General features: G+C 35.9%; 1 protein-coding gene across 2 annotated transcripts in view; it reads left to right on the top strand.

The window, feature by feature from the left end:
* The window catches only part of AP3B1 (adaptor related protein complex 3 subunit beta 1), a 256,686-nt gene that overhangs the window by 234,606 nt on the left and 2,594 nt on the right, over positions 1 to 19,486 (top strand). The window contains exons 25-26 of one of the 2 annotated variants that reach the window (XM_047778162.1): positions 4,150 to 4,247; positions 9,679 to 9,817. In XM_047778162.1, coding sequence (XP_047634118.1) covers positions 4,150 to 4,247; positions 9,679 to 9,817 — 237 coding nt within the window. Of the gene's footprint in view, positions 1 to 4,149; positions 4,248 to 9,678; positions 9,818 to 19,486 lie in introns of those variants that run through there. The other variant, XR_007134506.1, reaches the window with a different exon arrangement.

Genomic DNA, 19,486 nt, shown 5'->3' with positions numbered 1-19,486 from the left:
GACCTTTTAGGACTAACGCTTTTCCCCCAAACTTAAGCCTGCTTCTTACCCACCTTGATTTTCATATATGGCTTAGAAAGCAAATCTCCTTTCTCTTCTTCCTCTGGTCTCCCACCCTTCTCCCTGGGCTTCAGTGCTGTAGAGGAACCTTTAACCACTGGAGTAAATAGTATCCTTTAGAAGCATTGGAAAAGAGAAGGCCAGTCATCACATCGGTAATTTAAAAGAACATGTGAGAAAAGCTAGTGTAATACATATAATCTAACCCAGTGGCCCCTAACTTTTAAAAGTGTATACTTCTATTAGGCCGTGGCTCAGTGGTTAAAAAATCCAACTAGGGACCATGAGGTTGCCAGTTCAATCCCTGGCCTCGCTCAGTGGGTTAAGGATCCAGCGTTGCCGTGAGCTCTGGTGTAGGTTGCAGACATGGCTCGGATCCTGTGTTGCTGTGGCTCTGGCGTAGGCCGGCAGCAGCAGCTCTGAATAGACCCCTAGCCTGGGAACCTCCATTTGCCTTGGTTGCTGCCCTAGAAAAGACAAAAAGACCAAAAAACAGGGTATACTTCTATTAGTAAAGTATTTCTGCCAGTTACTCCCTGTATGTATTGTGTGTGTGTCTCACTGTGCTATTGTATTATGTATGCACAAAGATACCATGTACAGACAAAAATAGAACTTGAAAAGGAATGAGAAAAAAAAATTGAACTGTTTTTTTTTTCTCATTGGCTTTTCTACCTCGGTGGAGTGCCTTGTCCTTTCCCACTTTGCAGAACACTGGTTTATCTAGTTTTTTCAACCTGAAATGTTATATTAACACTAAATTAGTGTTAAATATAAAATGTAAAGCATATATATCCATTTATGCTTTTATCAGCCTTCCCATATTTCTCTTACTGTGCCTTAGCCTTCCATTGCATCAGGTCTGGCTTATCCTATCCTCTCTTTCTTAAGAGCTCCTCTGCTGTTTTCAGAGGAAACATCATGCTCCATTCCAGGGCTGACCCATTCACCTAGTTTTTATGTTCTTAATCCCAGCCTCATTTACCTTCTCTAAGACCTGACTCTGTTCTTTGTTTCTTTCCCACCAGCCTTTACATATGCTCAAGATTCCTTAAGCATTTTTCTTTTGCCTCTGCATCTCAGGAAGCTTCTGCCGCTTTCTGCTCTTTCGCTGCCAGCCTTCCCATTCACCCTTCAACTGCCTCCTGCCTTCTTCCTCCAGTTTGAACTGCATCGCTAAATCCACAGGTACATCTGCTTCTTTTGAGTCCTCCCTGACACACCTTTTTCTCCCTAACCACTCCTTCCTAGGCTCTTCTGCAAGTTGTACCACTTCAGTTTTCACTACATGCAGGTCTTCCCCAGGTTTGCACCTTATCCTTTTTCTTGGTATAGCCTCTTCCTGTGTGATCTTATCTGCTTGTAAGCTCTCAGCCCTTCCCTGTACCCTTGTAGCTACTTCCAAACGTGTATAGACTGCCCTGACCTCTTTTCAAATTCCTGATTTGTATTTCCAGTTATCTGCTAAATATCTCTTCCTCGTTACCTCTGTGGTACTCAAAATATAACATGATTAAAGCCAGGTTATTTTGTTAAATCCCTAAAGCTGCTTTTCTTCAGGAGAGGAAGTCATTCTCCCAGTCACTCATATTAAGACGGTTCAGTCTCTTCCTCCCATCCGTCACCAGATCTGTCCCTTTTAACTCTAAAATACCCCCAACTTCCGCATTCCCAGTGCTGCCCACCCTAGGGAAGCAACCTTATATAGTGGAATAAAAAGTATGTGTGTGTGTGTGTGTGTGTGTACACATATATGCACATATATGGCAGCAAGCATTATATAGCAGCCTTTGGAATAGGGTTGACAAGTAGACCTGGATTCAGAGCCCGGTGCTGCTGTGTTCGGCTCTTCTTACTAGCTGTGTGACCTTGGGCATGTTGTTTAACTTCTCTTAATAGGGGTAACAGGCTACCTCTTAGGATCATTGTTAGGATGTATTAAAGTAAAATGCATTGTCAATGCTAAAAACCCCTGCCTAGACTATTAGCTAGATCCCTTCCTTACCTACCTGCCTGGAGTTTCTTCTCCACTCCACCTTACACACTGCCAGCAGAATTTCTGAAATATAGATGGGATCGATCTTTTTATTTGCACATATCAAAAGTCTCTGGTAGTTTTCTGTTTTTTCAGGAACTTTGTGATATGAGTAATCATATACTTTGTCCTAGAAACCAGGGCACTTCAGAGAGTGAAAGGAGGTGTTGACAAGATTCCAGGACAGCTGCCATGGAAGTACTGTGGCTAATGGTGGTGCTGTGTAGACTGTTCTTTGGACACACCATACTGCTCACCATTCCCAGAATAGAGATCTAGAATTCCTACCCTGCCCTCTCCCTGCTTTGGGAAGTCAGTTTCTCTCTCTCCCCATCTCCTTCGGAATTCATCAGTCCCTCCTCCTTGGACTGTGATCCTTTCCACAGATCTCAAACATAGCACTTACCTTTCTTTTATAAACATAATTGAACTCTTTCTCTCTCACTAGACTTGTGAACTTCAAGGACCAATTTTACTTGTCTTTAAATCCCCAGACACTCACACAGTACATGGGATCAAGTTTGTATTCAGTAAATGTTTATTGAATTAATAAATAAGTTGGATTTAGTGATTTGCCTTGTGCAAACCACCTGTGAATAATTCAAAACATTCTTTTTTCTTAATTCAAAACATTATTTGATTTTTTTTTTTTTTTAGTCTAGTCCTTACCTCGTTTCATAAAAAATACATAAGGAGTTCCCATCGTGGCGCAGTGGTTAATGAATCTGACTAGGAACCATGAGGTTGCAGGTTCGATCCCTGCCCTTGCTTAGTGGGTTAAGGATCCGGCGTTGCCGTGAGCTGTGGTGTAGGTCACAGACGTGGCTCGGATCCCGTGTTGCTGTGGCTCTGGCGTAGGCCGGTGGCTACAGCTCCGATTGGACCCCTAGCCTGGGAACCTCCATGTGCTGCGGGAGCGGACCTAGGGAAAAAAAAAAGGCAAAAAGACCAAAAAAAAAAAATACATAAGACAGCTTAAAAGAATATAATATATAATAACATAAAATCAAAGTGGATTTTCTTTTTTTTCTTTACGTTTTAATACTTGTTCCTACCCCACCCTTCAAGGAAGTATTTTTCTTAACCTAATATTTGGCGTTTTCTTGTTCACAATATCCATCTCCATAGCCACCTTCCCACTGGCCAGTTCTAACACAAAAGTAGAATTCCTTCTGTGGGACTTTAAGGAAAGCTTTTTCTTTCCTGATGAAAAGGAACAGATTGAGTTGGCTCAGTTATGCACTGCTCTTCATCATCACTTTTCCTTCTTCAGTGGAATTGACGAGTGGTACCTAAAGAGGAAGCAGCCATTCGGCAACCATGAGGATGAGAGTCAACACACTGGGGATGGTGGAGTTGACAAGCAAGAGGAACTTGGGTTCCTAGCATCATGTTTAAGCCACTGAACCAGCCTTTGACTGGTACCTTCCAGGATTACTTATATACTGAACAGTAAAACACCTGGTTCTCAAAAAGTTGTCAGTTGGATTTTCTGCCTCTTTGCAGCCAAACATGTTGCTAACTGATACACTCATTAACCTAACTTCAAACGCGTAACTTTTAAAAAATTTTTAAGCAGTCGTAGTAATTTTTATAGAGCAGTTTCATAAGCTTTAAATGAAATAAATGCACTTGGTATTGTTTTTCTATCTGATAAATTTACAAAGTTGCCTTTCCTGATATTTGAAATAACTTTACTACATGTTGGTCAATAATGTCAGTGAATAATCCTGCTAGAAAATAAGGGTTTATGTTTTAAGAAAGCAAGTTTGCAAATGAATAGTTTTATTAGCACATATCTTAACATAGTATTTTCACTCCATTTTATTCTTTATTAAAAATTAATATTTTATATACATGTATGTATTTTCTACTTGAGATAAAAGGTGTATTTCCCTGCAAAAAATGTTGAGAAATTTTTCAAACCTTTTTAAGTTTGGTATTTAAGCCAAGAAGACCTTCATATGCTTTAATTGCACCTATTTTAACTGCATAGTATTAAGAAGACTTTATTTATTAAGCATTTCGTCAGCTTTAATGTGTTTTTTCCTTAGTACCAAGGATGATTGCTTCGGTGTTAACATTCAGCCCCCTATTGGAGAACTGCTTTTACCTGTGGCCATGTCAGAGAAAGATTTTAAGAAAGAGCAAGGTGAGAGATGACTGCAATTTACTAGAAATTGACCCCCCCAGATAACATATACTCATGACCCCCCCAAATAACATATGCTCCTTCCTCTGGCTGGTCTCTAAAATAAATTACCATAGGTATATAGCCGTTAACACATGTCAATGCACAGTCTTCCAATTTTTGCTTATGTTTTGCATTTATAAAATAACTTCAAAGGTATATGTTTGTCTACATTCTTGGTATCCTTGAAAATCAATTAATATGTCTTAAATGATAAATTGATTCTCAATTAACTTTTCAGTATTGGGAGTTGTGGTTTGTCAGTCTAATGATGTATTAATGCATTTTGTACTAGTGAAAATGTCAGGTATTTGGGACTTGGCAAAGTCTTTCCACTATAAATGTTATGTTTCTATATTTCTATTCACTATAGAACTGCTTTTAATGTTCTCCTAATATATTTTGCCCTTTACACATTAGAGTGCCTTACCCTTCAAAATAAAGTCCTAATTATAATATTAAAATACCTCCATTTTCTTTGGACCTTATTCTGTATTAAAGAAATGCTGTGCTGTCAGGCTTTATCAGAGCTGAAACATTTTAAAATAGATACCAAAAAATAAAATATTTAGGTATTTTCATCAGGACAAAAGTATTAGTATCTTGGCCTTGCCCCAAATGTTGGTCAGTAATGTCAGTGAATAATCCTACTAGAAAATAAGGGTTTATGTTTTAAGAAAGCAAGTTTGCAAATGAGTTATTACTATTTTATTAGCACATATCTTAACATAGTATTTTCACTCCATTTTATTCTTTATTAAAAATTAATAAAGTTAAGCAGACCTCCTAATAAAAGTAATTTTTTCTTACATGAATATGGGAAAATAACTGCCTAATTTTATGTGTTTAATTAAGGATAGCATTTATAAAACTAGTACACCTGCACTATGCAGAAGTTCCCGGGCCAGGGATAGAGTGACCCAAGACACAGCAGTGACAGTACTGGATCCTTAACCCACTGAGCTGCCAGGGAACTCCAAAACTAGGACATATTTAAATGGTATAATCAGCAATTTTTTTAAAAGTTAATGTGAATCTAGGCTTTTTTTTTCCCCCTCTGGAGGGAGTTATTAAACAAAGATTCCCTTCATCTTGAGGTCATTAAATCATACCTGTCAAGCTTCCATAAAGAACTAGGCACACACAAATATCTACACCAAAGGAGAAGGGCTTGCTCCCTGGCACTTCATCATTGTAGTGCCAGAGATTTGATTTTATTTATTTATTTTTTTTAACTTAGAAGCCTTCACAGTCCACAATGCCAAGAAGACCTGTTACAAGAGAATCTTACAAAGGAAATCTCATAGAAGACTGTAAATTAATAGTAATATTTTATTCTTCTGCCTTATTTTTAAGTGATAAAAAAAGAATGACTAAATTCATCTTTGCATTTGCTCTTCTTGAAAGTCAATTATTGCTATAAGGAGAAAATCATATTTGTGGCTTTATTTTTCTGTTGACAAATTGAATTGATTCTTACATTTGCTATTCTTACCCTTTGCTGGCTAAAGCCTGCCTCTCTGCTTTACACCTGCTCAGCAAACCCAGGTGAGTGGCACACAGGGACTGGATAAGGCCTTGGCACATGTATTGTTAAGGGGATGTTCCTTTTTTGAAAAGTACAACTACAGTATATCTAAAGCAGCAGATGATCGTATACCCTTTCTCTTCGTCAGCTTTGGTTTAGAGTATGGACTTGGTATTTCGATCCAGTTTTTTGTGCTCTGCTGTGACTGAGGGCGTTTTTTTTTCCCTGACTAGCCACACAGAACCGTAATTGCGTGAGAGAGGTGCGCTTGGAGAACAGCTGTGGTCCTCTGCGGAGTTGTTGCCAAAATTCCTTTTTCTTCTGCCATTTTACTTCTATGGTTGTTGATTATTTGTCTGAATAAATCTGGCAGCTGTTTGCTATGTTTAATAGAGCAGAAAGGCTACTCTGAATAAAGCTATTTGAAAATTTGTTTATATGAAGTATTTGTAAATCCTTGCAAGTCTCTTGGCATTTCTGTATCATTCTTTCTGTCTTCCTGAATTCATTCTTTGATATGGGACTTGATGCTGGCAAATTTGCCACGGGTTTAAAGGGTCTTTTCAATAGCATCTTTTTAGTTCTAGATTTCAGCTGCTTTGGTAATAGAGGTCTCAATTCTCAACTTTACACATGTATTTGTTTGTTACACTACTCTAGGAAGAGCTTAGCTTATTTTGCAGAAGATATCTAGAAATGATTCCTTAGCTGAAAATTCTAAATCAGAATAAAAAATTCTGTTGCCTCAGATTTTCATAACACACAACTTTGGGAAGGTAAAATGCTGGTAAATGTAAGAAGTGTCTGTGTGTGTCATTACATGCTAGCTTTAACTTGCTTTTCTATTTTAAGTAAAATGAATTTACATAGTTAATATCTCATTTCGCAGGACACATATTTCAAGACTCAAGCAATGCATTAAATATATTAACTAGGATTTAACTGAAGAGATGATAAAAACATGAAGAATATGGTTCTATTTTTGTACTAGAGACGTGCATCTTTGAAGTACATGTTAATATCTAATAATACTGCTAACAGGGCATACATATTAGATTAATTATTTTTAAAATGAAAAAGTTTTATTTCTGATATACAGTCTAAGCTATCACTTTTTCTCAGTTGTTGCAGAGTTCCATGACTAAACAGGCATGTTTATAAGGTTAGTAGTCAAAGTGCTGAACAAAAGATAATCTATCTTGTATGTTGAAGTTATCCAGAGTATCTATTATAAGCCTTAACCAGAAGTTATGTTTTTTTTTTTTTTCATTACTATGAGTTTTGAGTCTGGCAGAGTTAGTTAATGATGTGGGATGATTTCAGTGCTCTAAACAAAGTAAGATCTCTGTTTTACTTTTTAAAAAGGTAATTTCATTTCTTGAGGCGGTTTTAATTGTAAGAGACCTAAGCCAGTTGCTTATTCCAAACTTCCTCCCCTTACTCATTTTCTTCTGATGAATTAAATTGGAAATCTAAAACTTAGGAAAATTTTTTAACTCTTATTTTCTCGTGTTATTTTATTTACATTTTGGCAGTTAATTACAGCTGATTAACCTAAATTAAGTGCTGTCCATTGCCTCACCAAAATTAAGTCAAGTCTAATGAAGCAGCAGCTTCTCTAGCCTGAGAATTTTTAAATATTTTTCCACTAACTTTACCTTTGTTTTGTATGAGTAGGCTGTGTGGCGTTTAAAGTTTCTTTTTATAGGGGAAACTTTTAATGATATCTTGGCATATTTTTCTTTCCCATTAATTTAAGAATACCTGATATATTTTCATTTAGAAAAAAATCTCTGGTGTAAGAAACCTAGAATGGCTACTTAATTTTATTATGATTTATGCCTCCATCTTTTGTGTTCCTAGCTAGCAAGATGCTAATTCTTTAAATGGTCAGACATTTACTATTTTCTGGCCCTTAACCACCACAAGCAATCATATTTGATGCCCCTTAATTAGAGCACCTTTTTTTCTTTCCAGGTTCTTTTTCCACCTCAGCAATCGAGACAATACATTTGCTTACCATGCTGCTCTCCTAAGTGTTCTTTTGCATGTAAATTAATCTTGATTCAGTTTACACTGTCATGCTGAGTGGTACAAATTGCCTATAACAATAAAACAGCATGAGTTAAAAATAAAGGGGGGTGGGAAGGCAGATTGAATGTGTGCCTTACTTGATAGGATGTTACTTTGCTTTATGCCAATACATTAGCTGACGATAATGAATCTTCTGTTCTGAAAAGCATGGTTTAGTTGATTTTTTTAATTTTACTTCAATGGAGCAGTACCTTGTCTCTTACAGACCAAGTTAGACAAACCATTAATGACAAGAGTGTTAAGGTTAAATATGAAGCAATGCATTCACTTCTCTGAGTGCTATCCATCTTTCCATTTACAGGAGCTTGACAAAAGTACTGGCTTTGTACAACATTTCCTTTAATTACATGCTGCGGGAAACAGGCTTTTAACATAAACATAGTTGCATTCATTTATTCAGCAGTTGCTCTTCAATAGAGCTTAATGGAGAAGGTTTAAATCCTAAATGAGTACACACATCTCTCAGCAGTGTTATGTCAGCAGCCACTGTGCTTTACTTAAAAGCAGTGTTTGACTGCTTGTGTGGTTTTTAAAGCTTTTGCCTAATGTTGAAGTTAAACAGTCTAAGACAGAACATAGTGTCCTTGAGTTTGAAAGTGGTTAGTAAAAACTGTTCTTTGTTAAAAGCTAAATAAGTCTTTTTACAGTGTTAGGCTTTAGTGTTTTCATGCTGCTAATCATAAGAGATTTTTCAAAATTTCTGTTGCGTTTGCAATAAATATCTAAATTACATAGGCCTAAAGATGGGTCTTTTGAAAACATAAAGTCAACTTTTGCCATATTTATAAATTGTTTTAAACTATTGTGTCTCAAAAGATAATCAATTTTAGTAGAGACCAGTAGGTATCAATGCCTTACATCACAAATCCAGAGAGATGGCATTTATTAGAATTATTTGGGGGGTTTTTAACCAGATACGAAATTTCAGTATTTCTTCCAAGTGTTTGGTATGTTATTGAATTTGTCCTTTGAATATTTATACATGAGATTCTGATATTAATAGCATGTCTTGTGTTAATTCTATGTGGTTTTTGTTCATGATTTTGCCTAATTTAGTTTCTTAAATGTTATTTGAAACATCTCTGGGACTTACGGTTTTCCATTTATATTTTTTGGTTTTCAAATGTTTTGTTTCAGAAATTTCGGTTGTTTTTGTCAGTAACCATCTTTCCACTTACTAGGCGAATACTCTTGTCACTAAAGTGCAGCTTCGTTACTTGTATATTTTCTAAAACCACATTTACCGTTCATGACTTGCAATCACTGTTGAGATAACTTTGATCCATTATATTGAGATGATTCATCACAAAGCGCTGTTAGTTATTCCAAAAACACTGATTTGTTCTCAAACCTCATTTGACAAAAAGAGATCTTTGAATGAAAAGGAGAGGGGAAAAGAAAAATCCTAAAAAGTATTAATAGTTTCCAAGGCCCAAATTAATTGAGTATATTTTAAAGGGACTAAAATTGGAATTTTATCTATTGTGATTCTATGTTTTTTTTAATCAATTTTAGTATTTAAAATCAGGTTTATTAAGAGTGGTATTTGATTGCATTTTTTACACATTTTCCCTCACAATGAGAATTTTTGGAAAAAATTTTAATCAGTTGCAATTCATTTTAATGTTATGATAATTATCTTGTAAGTTACATGCTTATGTGGTATTGCTTTTCTTAAAAAATTTTTAAGTTTTGGCAATGAGTTTAAAATTGTTTCGTGTGATATTCATAAAGAAATTAGTAAAACAGAGCCTTCTTTTGCTCTTACAGGAAGGCTAACAGGAATGAATGAAACCTCTACTCTAATTATTGCTGCACCACAGAATTTTACTTCCTCTGTGATCCTTCAGAAGGTTGTAAACGTAGCCAACTTAGGGGTAGTTCCTTCTGGTCAAGATAATGTACACAGGTAGGTTCACCAACACGTGATGCGGAAATAACCTGTATTCATGTATAAACATATGATTTTCAATGCATAGTTTTCCTTGAAAATAATAACCCTTAGATGTATATATGCCTCACCTTTTTTATGACGGTCCATTTGACTGATTGGTTTGAATTAGGCCCTCTTCCCTGTTTTATACAATCACTAGGACACAGGTATGGACTTTCCTAGAAGATACAGATGGGGTACCTGCATTTTATTTATAATAGCTTGGTGGTTTGTTAAGCCACCTTGTATGAGGTAAGGTTGAGAATTCCTTATTTCACCGGATTCAGTGAATTTCTAGGAATAACCGCTTTATAAAGCAATGGATTTGGACTTTTTTACTTGAAAGGGGGAAAGTTTGGATATAGATTTCCTTTGACAGCAATCCCCTAAGGCTGCTTTCAGTAATAAGGAGCTGCTAGACAACCAACATAGGGTCAAATGCAGCTTCTCTTTCTTAGGCCAGGAATATCTTCACCACCAAGCATCTAAAACATGAGGTCCAAATTATTTGTCCTTAAAGGTAGCAGAAAATGTGATTAGTGGCATCTTCTTTGTATTCTTATGAATGCTCTTGGCTTGAAGTGAAAGTAAATAATTACCCCCTAAATCAAGGTGCAGTTATTACCTGGTCCTCTGTGAGCTTAAGGGAATTCATTGCAAACTATCCTTAATTCCTCTGTCATTCTACTACCAGTGGCATGCTTCCAACGTTACACATAGGAAATAAATTTAAAATCAAGGAGAATGCCTTCAGACCTTTAAAATGTATTTTTAAAATTAATACCAGAGGCAAGAGAGGCCCCATATAAAGAATACTATAGGTAATATGGGTTTTAGGCTCAGTTCTGCCATTGTTGGGCTTTATAACTTCTCCTTCGGGCTTAAATTCCTCATCTGTTTAGAAATAGATTGCAGGGAAGAGAAGGGGATTGCTGTGAAATTCTGTGTCCTCTAGGAAAGAACATTGGACTTGACATCAGAAGAGCTGAGTTCAAGTCTTGATCTGCCGTCATAGAGTTGCCTAGCTCCATCCACTAATCATGACAGGATGAAAACTGCATGTACAATTTACCTTGTCTTTTTTGGTTTTGTTTTTGTTTTTTGAGAGGGAGGTCCATAAGTAAGTTGCTTTGCTTAAGAGATCTGATGAATCCATTTCTCAATTCATCACAAGCCCTATCTCATATAGGATGGTGATAAAATAATAAAATGGATGGATATTGGTACTACCATGCAAATACAATTTTTCAGTTTGTTCAGTAGGGAGGGAAATGAACAAAAAGAAGACTTTCAGTAAAAATAAAAATGTTGGGTTTTCTGTGTTTTGTTCTCTGCTTTAAATACTTCTTTTCACTTTCCTGAGTGATTTTTCTCTACCAGAAGTTGTGTTCTGTTATTATTTATGGATCCTTTGAATTATTGAAATTACTGAAACACCAAAACATCATATACCATCTATAACTTTTAGCTTATGAAGTATAAAATTTTACCTGACACATCTACTATCAAGCAATACTTCGGTCTTGTTTTAATATGTTCTTTTGTCCTATAGAAAACAACATAGGTAACCCTTATTTATGTTGGAACTTCTAGTTTAGTTTCTGTTTTGTTTTGTATGTGGTTTTTAACTTTTCTGAAAGCAGTGGCCGTGTTCCAGTTTTTTGTTTCTTAGAAGAAAATAGCCAAATTACCTTCTCAAAGCCAACTAATATGAAAGCTATTTTCCTATTGGTAAACAGACTAAGAAAGACACTCAGCACAGTTGTATAATTCTTACCAAAGCATAAAGTTTGCCTTTAACTTGTCTTGGTGGTTTGGAACTTCATGCCTGTTCAAGTGATTAAATTATAGTCAGTTCGCAATTGTCCAGACTCATGCAGAGGAGACGCCCAACTAGGTAATGACTTTGGGCTGCAGAGACTGTCTCTGCTCCTCATTTGCTTCTGCAATGTCTTGACGCTTTTCTAACCCAGGCTTATCACAGTGGCCTGGTATTTGGCTCTGGAACTTGGTGGAAGAGTCCAGGTTACTATGAAGCCAAAAGTGAATAAAATGCCTAGATATAATTCAAATTAGGTCATGCTATATTAACTTGCCTCACAAGTCTCATCTTACTGAAAATGTTTTACATTTGTTTTTTTTATAGATAAGGTATGGCTATAATAATTTGTTCAATTTTGAAGGCATCAAAGTAATAAATACCTAGTTATTTGTATTTTTCATATAGAAATTGACAAAAATTATTATCCTGCAGATATAACATTTTTGCCATGCTCATAACAGAAATAAACAATTGTTAGTAAAATCTTTATCAATGGCTTTCTTAATTTCATTTAAAATGAAATAGCAATTACTGTTTATATAACATAGGTTAACAGTATACCTCATTACTGAACTGTATTCATGTTTTTGACAGTAGTGTTCAATTGTATATATAACCTTGTGGGATGAATGAGTTTAAATATCTAAGCTTATATATGATTTAACTGTTGGTAATAACATTGAAATTTCTGTGAGGTTGTTGAATGACTTCTCTATTCTGTTATAGTTGCTTTTTTGAGTTTATGAAAAAGATTATATATTAATGATAATCAGTTTAAAATTTAAAGGACAACAAGCATGAAAAGCATTTTGACTAATAGTATTTTAAGAAATGAAAATTTCAGTACATTATATCCTTGGCTGGCCTACATGTTCTATTTCATGTTTCAAGATCTTTTATTTCTGAGAGGACTTTTTAGTAAGCACTGGAGTATTCTTTCTGACCATTTAGTGAATGAAGTTCCCATTGTCTAGTTTTAGGATAATTTATTCCTACTACTCTTAACAATTTGAATATTTTTTCACTAAATACCAAGTTAAAAAGTACTTAATTTAAGAATTAACTAAGAAAAAGTGAATCTTCATTAATATGCAAAAGTATATAATAGTATAAAGTAGAAATTTTAATTGAATACACAGTAGAAAATGGTTCCTAACATGTTAGCAGAAAATGCCTCCATTAAAAAAAAAGTCAATTAAAGGAGCACAAGTTTTATGAAATTCACTTCAAAAACCAGGAGCATTTTCAGTATAGTTAATCACTTCTAAAGATCAGCTGAGAAAGCATAACTACTTTTAGATTGTGTGACATTTAGTTTTGATTTTCTAAATGAGCCATAGAATCAGAAAGCCAACCCCGTATACTATTGAAAGATTTAATTTTATCCTCATCTCCGTGGTATGTACTTACTGATTAAAAAGGCAGCTCTTTGAGAACAAAACCATCTTATTGAGATCTATAGAGTTATGGTCATTGTGCCAGTCTGCTGTTTTCCAAATTACAATTCCCACATGATAAGGCGTGATACAGAAGTAAGAATCAAAAAAAGTAACTAAAAGCATTTGTTAAAAATATACAACCAAATATCTTCATGTCCTGTGTTAGATATTCATACATAAGTGTGAGACGCTGTCCAAGTCTTAAAGCATATTGTTTAAAACAATGCCAATAAGCTGATACATGAAGCATAATCAAAAGGCAGAATGGACAACAGTGAACCAGTATATGAATGGACTGAAAAGTTAAAAGGTGAAGATTTTATGTGTTTTAGGGGAGATGAGAGAGCCTAGCAAATGGAATTACCAAGTTTTCTAGGGCCAGGAAAAATGTCTTGTGCTCCTCGGAGGAAGAAAGGGGTTTATGAAAGAGGTTCTTGTTCAACCACGTCAAAACTGAGGTGCATTTACTCCAGTTTCATTGCTTGTCCTCTGATAAACCAATGTGCAGTGACCAAAACGCAGAAAGCCGAAATACAACTTCAGAATTGCTAAGGATTTCCCATATAAAAGAACCATGTAGGAGTTGGTATAAAACTCAGATTCCTGGGACCCACGCCCCAAAATTCAGATTCAGGACATCCGGAACAGGGCCCAAAAATCTGCATTTTAGCCAGTACTCCAAGTGGTTGCCCGCAGATGTTACAGAAGTTCGTAGTTAATGAGAGCCACATGGCTCATTTTAAAATATGTTTTTCTGTGTTTCTATATTTCTTTTTTACAGATTAGTCATTAAGGAATGCCAGTAGACAGACTGTTTGGTTTAGGCTTGTCTTAGGTCTATACACTCCGCCCGACAAAAGAGTGTTTTGTTAGAGTAGCACTTACAGTGCCGGCTGTGAAACAGTCTTAGACCATAAGTTTGTCTTTCAGCAGTCTCAACATTTTACATTTTAACCCACTTTCAGGAATTCTGACATTCATATGCAGTAGTATTGTTAAAGCAGTTGTCATACAACCTACTCATTTTGCCCTTTCCTGAACAACATATTGACCTTATAAGGGGAACATGTGATAACTGAGTGAAAACAGAAAACCTTGTCTCTGCCATGATTTTATTTTAGTTCTTAAGCTTATTCAGTAAGACCTTAGAACAGCTTTCGTTATTAGCTTGTATTCATTACTTACATTCTTTTTACCCCCTTTGTATCTTAACCTATGGTTTGGATTTTACTTACCCTGTCACTTTTTTTTTTTTCCTGTCTTTTTAGGGCCGCACCCGCAGCAAATGAAGGTTCCCAGACGAGGGGTTGCATCGGAGCTGTAGCTGCTGGCCCATGTCACAGCCACAGCAATGCCAGATCCTAGCTGCTTCTGTGACCTACACCACAGCTCATGGCAACGCCGGCCAGATCCTTAACCCACTGAGCAAGGCCAGGGATTGAACCTGCGTCCTCATGGATCCTAGTCAGATTTGTTTCTGCTGAGCCACGATGGGAGCTCCACTCTGTCTGTCACTTTTTGAATCTGCAAATTTTGAACATATTCAACATGTGAATAATACAATCGTAGTAGAATAAATGTTGTTTTACTGTTGTTACTTAGATCCTTAACGGTTAGAAAAATATGGTGCTCTGGATGGAACAGTGAATCCATGACAGCCTAGCAGCCAGTTTTTAAATTTATCAACACATGTAAAGGCAGCTTAGTATTTTAGGGTTAAAATAAAAATCTTAATTAATTAAAAGTTTAAACATAAAGAACAACTTGTTTTCATTTTTAGGCATTAAACTCATCCAGTGAATCACTATCATATGCATGTTTAATGGTTAGTCTATAAATATGGTTGATATATAAATAGAGGAAACACTGGTATATGCCATAGTTTCTATCCTAAAATATCTGTTTTGTATAACTCCTTCATTCAATATTTTTTTATGACCTTTGTGACAGATTTTGTTGGTGTTGGAATTCCCAACATGACATAGTTAATTCTTGGTGGGGTCTTTGATATTTTCCTTTCTTCGCTTCTTAGATTGATAAGCCTCTCTGTTATTGCTTTTGTTGGCTAGTTGCTTTATTTCTTTTCCCCTGATAACTGTGGAATATTTGAATACTGGGTAATTTTGAAGGGACCATAATGGAAGAGAATGACATTTGATGTCTTGGTGCCCTAATTTTATAAGCCTGATACTATAGTCATCATACTTCATCTGCCTTAAAACAAAAATTTGTGTAAATATTTGTTACTATAAAGATGCCAGGCTTCAGTCTTTTCTGCGTATGACAAATTTGAAATCTCAAACAGGACTAAAGATTAGTGACTTTTTCTCAAGTTAGTGGTTGTCCACTAGAGGGCAGCACTGCTTTTTTTGTCTGACTGCTCTGATCTCTGCAGGCTCTGAGCAGCATTTCATTGAAAACAAACGTGGACCTCAGTTAATTTTTACACAGAAGGCATATTTGGATATTTCAGAAATAACCAAACTTCACAGTTGATTTTTGCTGTAAAACATTTTATATTGGAACTTTATTTAATTCTGGGTTTGTAAGGTAATATTCTACAGTGCAACAGTTTTACAAATAGGAATACATACGTGTTTTCATGTAAAAATGAAAGAAAGGTATTCTTAATGATTCTCCTTCTGGGTTGACAGTTTTATAAGGCATCAAAGAGAATGGGGTAAGAATTTATTTGTTTTACTCTCTGGTTTTCTGTTAGTAAGTCCCATCCCACCTTACCCCACCAAACAAACCAAAAATGCTCTGGAATAACTAGAGTGTTTCATCTCTTCTTTGAGAAAGTGCACTTTTCTGCATAAAGAAAGGGAATACATCGTCGTTGACAAGATAGTGTGGGGAGTCATTTTTTATACCAGTTCTAAAGATGAGAATCGAAAATTGAGAGTCCTAAATTATGATGGTAGCTGATGTTTTGTTTTAACTTTTCTCATCAGAACGTTAAAGGAGAGCACTATAGTACTGCTGGCTTTCTTTAAATAATAGGGGAAAATACATTGGCTTCAGATAAATTGTCTAAACTTGAATCACATGCAAATTTTTTCTCAATATTAATTCATTAGGATAATGGGATTAACTTCAAAATGCATCTTTATAGTCAACAAAATGGGATTTTTTTTTTTTTTTTACAACTTGGACATTCTCTGCCTTTTTAAAATGTTATGCTGTATTAACTCAAAATTATAAGGATTTATCATTTTAAATCCTTTGGAAAATAATACTCCACATCACCATGCTTTGGTATTTGATGTTAGGAGGCTTATTCAAACCAGCGTTTCTTACAAATAATCATTGTGCGACTTTATTACACATTTGTCAACTTTGGACTAATTATTTTTCTACAGCGAGGGCAGGGCACTGCATCTTGTGATCGTCTTTCTTACTAATAGGATTCTGTCTGCTTCAGCAGGCAGTAATTGAAGGCTTCATGTACAGAGTAGGGAAAAAAAAAAGTTTTAGCCTGAGTAGGCCATTGTCACAGCTTCTGGTAACCAGTAGAACAGAAAACACAAGGAAATTGAACTCAGAATAGAAAAATCAGAAACCAGGAAGACTATCCAAGAGAAGAAAAAGCATGTCTTAGAGCTGTTGCATTAAGTGTAGCAAATATGATTCTGCGTAAAAAAAAAATTGATGTTTGTGAATACCCTGGAGGTTGATGCAGCCTCTCAGATAAGTATTTTTTAATTCATGTTTTTCTATTAACATTTCAGGTATTAAAACAATTGAGTCATAGGATTATTTTCCTTCCAACAAAGAGCATTTATGGTCCTTAGCCATGTTCTCACAAATCTAAAAAAAAAAAAAAGTATGGTTTAAGTGCATGAGGGAATAAGTCCATGTATTGCAGATAATATATTTGTTCATATTTGTTGTTGTTATTTGACCTGTTCTCATAATTCTGTCAATAGTTCAAACAAATCAACTTTTTGAGAAGAATGATACATACTTGGCATTTTGGTTTGGCAGCCAGCTTATTTCGTTTTTTTTTTTTTTCCTTTAAATCTGAGGAATATGTATAGATAGGCTTCAGAGATTAAATGTCAATTGCTAGAGATAAGAGATGAAAAGACATTTAATAAGATGAAATACAGTTCTCTCCAAACAGTTTTACCTTCTCAGTTGGTGATTACGAACAGCAAGTGCTTGGTGGTAGAGTGAAAATGAAAAATTATGAAAAATACCTAGCTGGTATCCTTTTAATAACATGGAGCCCATCGTACGTAGGCAATACATCTTTAACTGTCACCCACTTATTTGTTCTCATTTGTGGTGTCCCGGTGTTGGAGGTTGGGTGGTCCCCCACTAGTCCGTCCCTATGTTACAGCTCCATTCGAGATTTTCTCTTTGTCATTACCGGTGTCTCTTTTGAAAGGAGTGGGGATGAGGGGTGTTTAATTTTTCTTTTTTAAACTTGAAAGGCAGAAATGTAAAACATTAACAACAAAGCATGAAGTCAAGATGCTTTGAATTACAAAATACTGCAAATCAGGTCGACACTTTTTGAAGAGAAAAATCTTCCTTCTTAAAGTTTTTGGAATGACAGTAGATTGTATGCATATTCAGTGATGAAGAAAAACCTTAATTTGTCTCTTGACTGAATAAAAAGATATTAAGAGTACATTTTGCCTGTATTAAGAGAATGTGTGTGTGTGATCTAGAATCAGAATGCTTGGTTGGGTTCAAATTTCTGCTCCATCATTCACGAGCTATGTGTCCCTGAGCAGGCTTCTCAATTTCTCTGAGCCTCAGTTTCCTCATCTATCAACTGCCCTGACTCATAGAATCAAATGAAATGATGCAGATGAAGTACTTAGTACCCCCTGCACAAAGCATTTAATAAATGGTAGCTGCTGTTGTCCTTAAAAACGTCACAGGTCTTCTGAAAAAATGTATTACAGTGTGATCTTAGTTGGAGGCCAAGTACAAAGGTTCCGATGTCAGCCTTCAAATGTAGTATGTAAGTAGTAAGTATTTAGTGTATCGTTATTTGACCCACACTGTCTTTATAATCAATATGCCTTACATCCAAAAGCTAGGTATCTGTTATTTACTCACTACTACTTTTTCCTTAACTGTCTCTTTAAATATATGTTAAAGCATCGTCTGTTTGGGAGTTAAATGATTAATAAATTTTGGAGGGTAGCTTCTGCTTTCCATGGACGAAAGCAAACCAATTGTAATCCTGCTGTGTTCCAATTAAATACATCCCTTTTGAACTGTGAAATGAGAGTGTCAGAACATCTGATCTTCTAGTCTTTAGCTTTAAAACATTGCTTCCATCATTTGTACCCACTAGAACATAGATTCCTAGTTGAAAGGAGGTTGCTTTCCCACCAGCTAAACAGTGTTTATTGCTAGGATGATTTGCTTCGAATGTTTCCACTGCAGCGTAAGCAAATGCCTCGTTTCTTATGCCCCATTCCCTACAGTATTGAGAATGTTGTGGTAACAAGATGTTTAAAACATGTACACGATACTAGTTTTAAACTCTGTAAACCTGCTGACATCACAATTGACATTTGTCTCTGCTGAGTGTGTATTATTGTAACATCAAGTCTAAGTTTTAACAGAAAGAAGAGAAAAAATGCCCTGGGGCTTGGCAGCCCCCTCATTCAAATAGCAGCACTTCTGTGATCCTGTTCAGTCTCCTTCTCCACGTCCCAAGGCACAAATGTTAAATAAATACAGGGACTAATGAGACTATCTTTGACCTAATGAGTCACTGTTAGAAATAGGGACCTCTGCAGAAATATTTGTTGAATGAAGATATGGTGGTGACCACATCTGTAGGGAAAGTGGCCCAAATGGGTGAGACAGTAGAGCCACCTAGCATCTATCACCTGGTGACCTGGTTTAACAGAAATGCAGAAACAGGGTTCTCCTCTGAAGCAGAAGAACCTCAAAAATCTGGATAAAAAGAAATGCAGAAACCTACAAGGGGTAATAAAAAAAGAAAGATCATTGGGGGCATTGGTGATCTTTTTGTTCTCCCATAGATGCAATTGAGGAGTTACCGTCATGGCTCAGCAGAAACAAATCTGACTAGTATCCATGAGGACACAGGTTCGATCCCTGGCCTCGCTCAGTGGGTTAAGGATCTGGTGTTGTCATGAGCTATGGTGTAGGTTGCAGACTCGGCTTGGATCTGGCGTGGCTGTGGTGTAGGCCAGCAGCTATAGCTCCGATTTGATTCCTAGCCTAGGAACCTCCATATGCTGTGGGTACAGCCCTAAAAAGACAGAAATTAAAAATAAAAGTAAAAAATAAATTTAAAAAAAAAGAAGCAGTCAAGGTGCCCAGTCTCTAATCTCTTGTGTGTGTGTCTAAACAGGAGCTGGATCGGTACACTCAGAGCTTTATAAA

This window comes from Phacochoerus africanus, chromosome 4 (genome assembly GCF_016906955.1).
Source record: "Phacochoerus africanus isolate WHEZ1 chromosome 4, ROS_Pafr_v1, whole genome shotgun sequence".
Classification (NCBI taxonomy): domain Eukaryota; kingdom Metazoa; phylum Chordata; class Mammalia; order Artiodactyla; family Suidae; genus Phacochoerus; species Phacochoerus africanus.
This window is presented reverse-complemented; position numbering and strand designations above follow the sequence as displayed.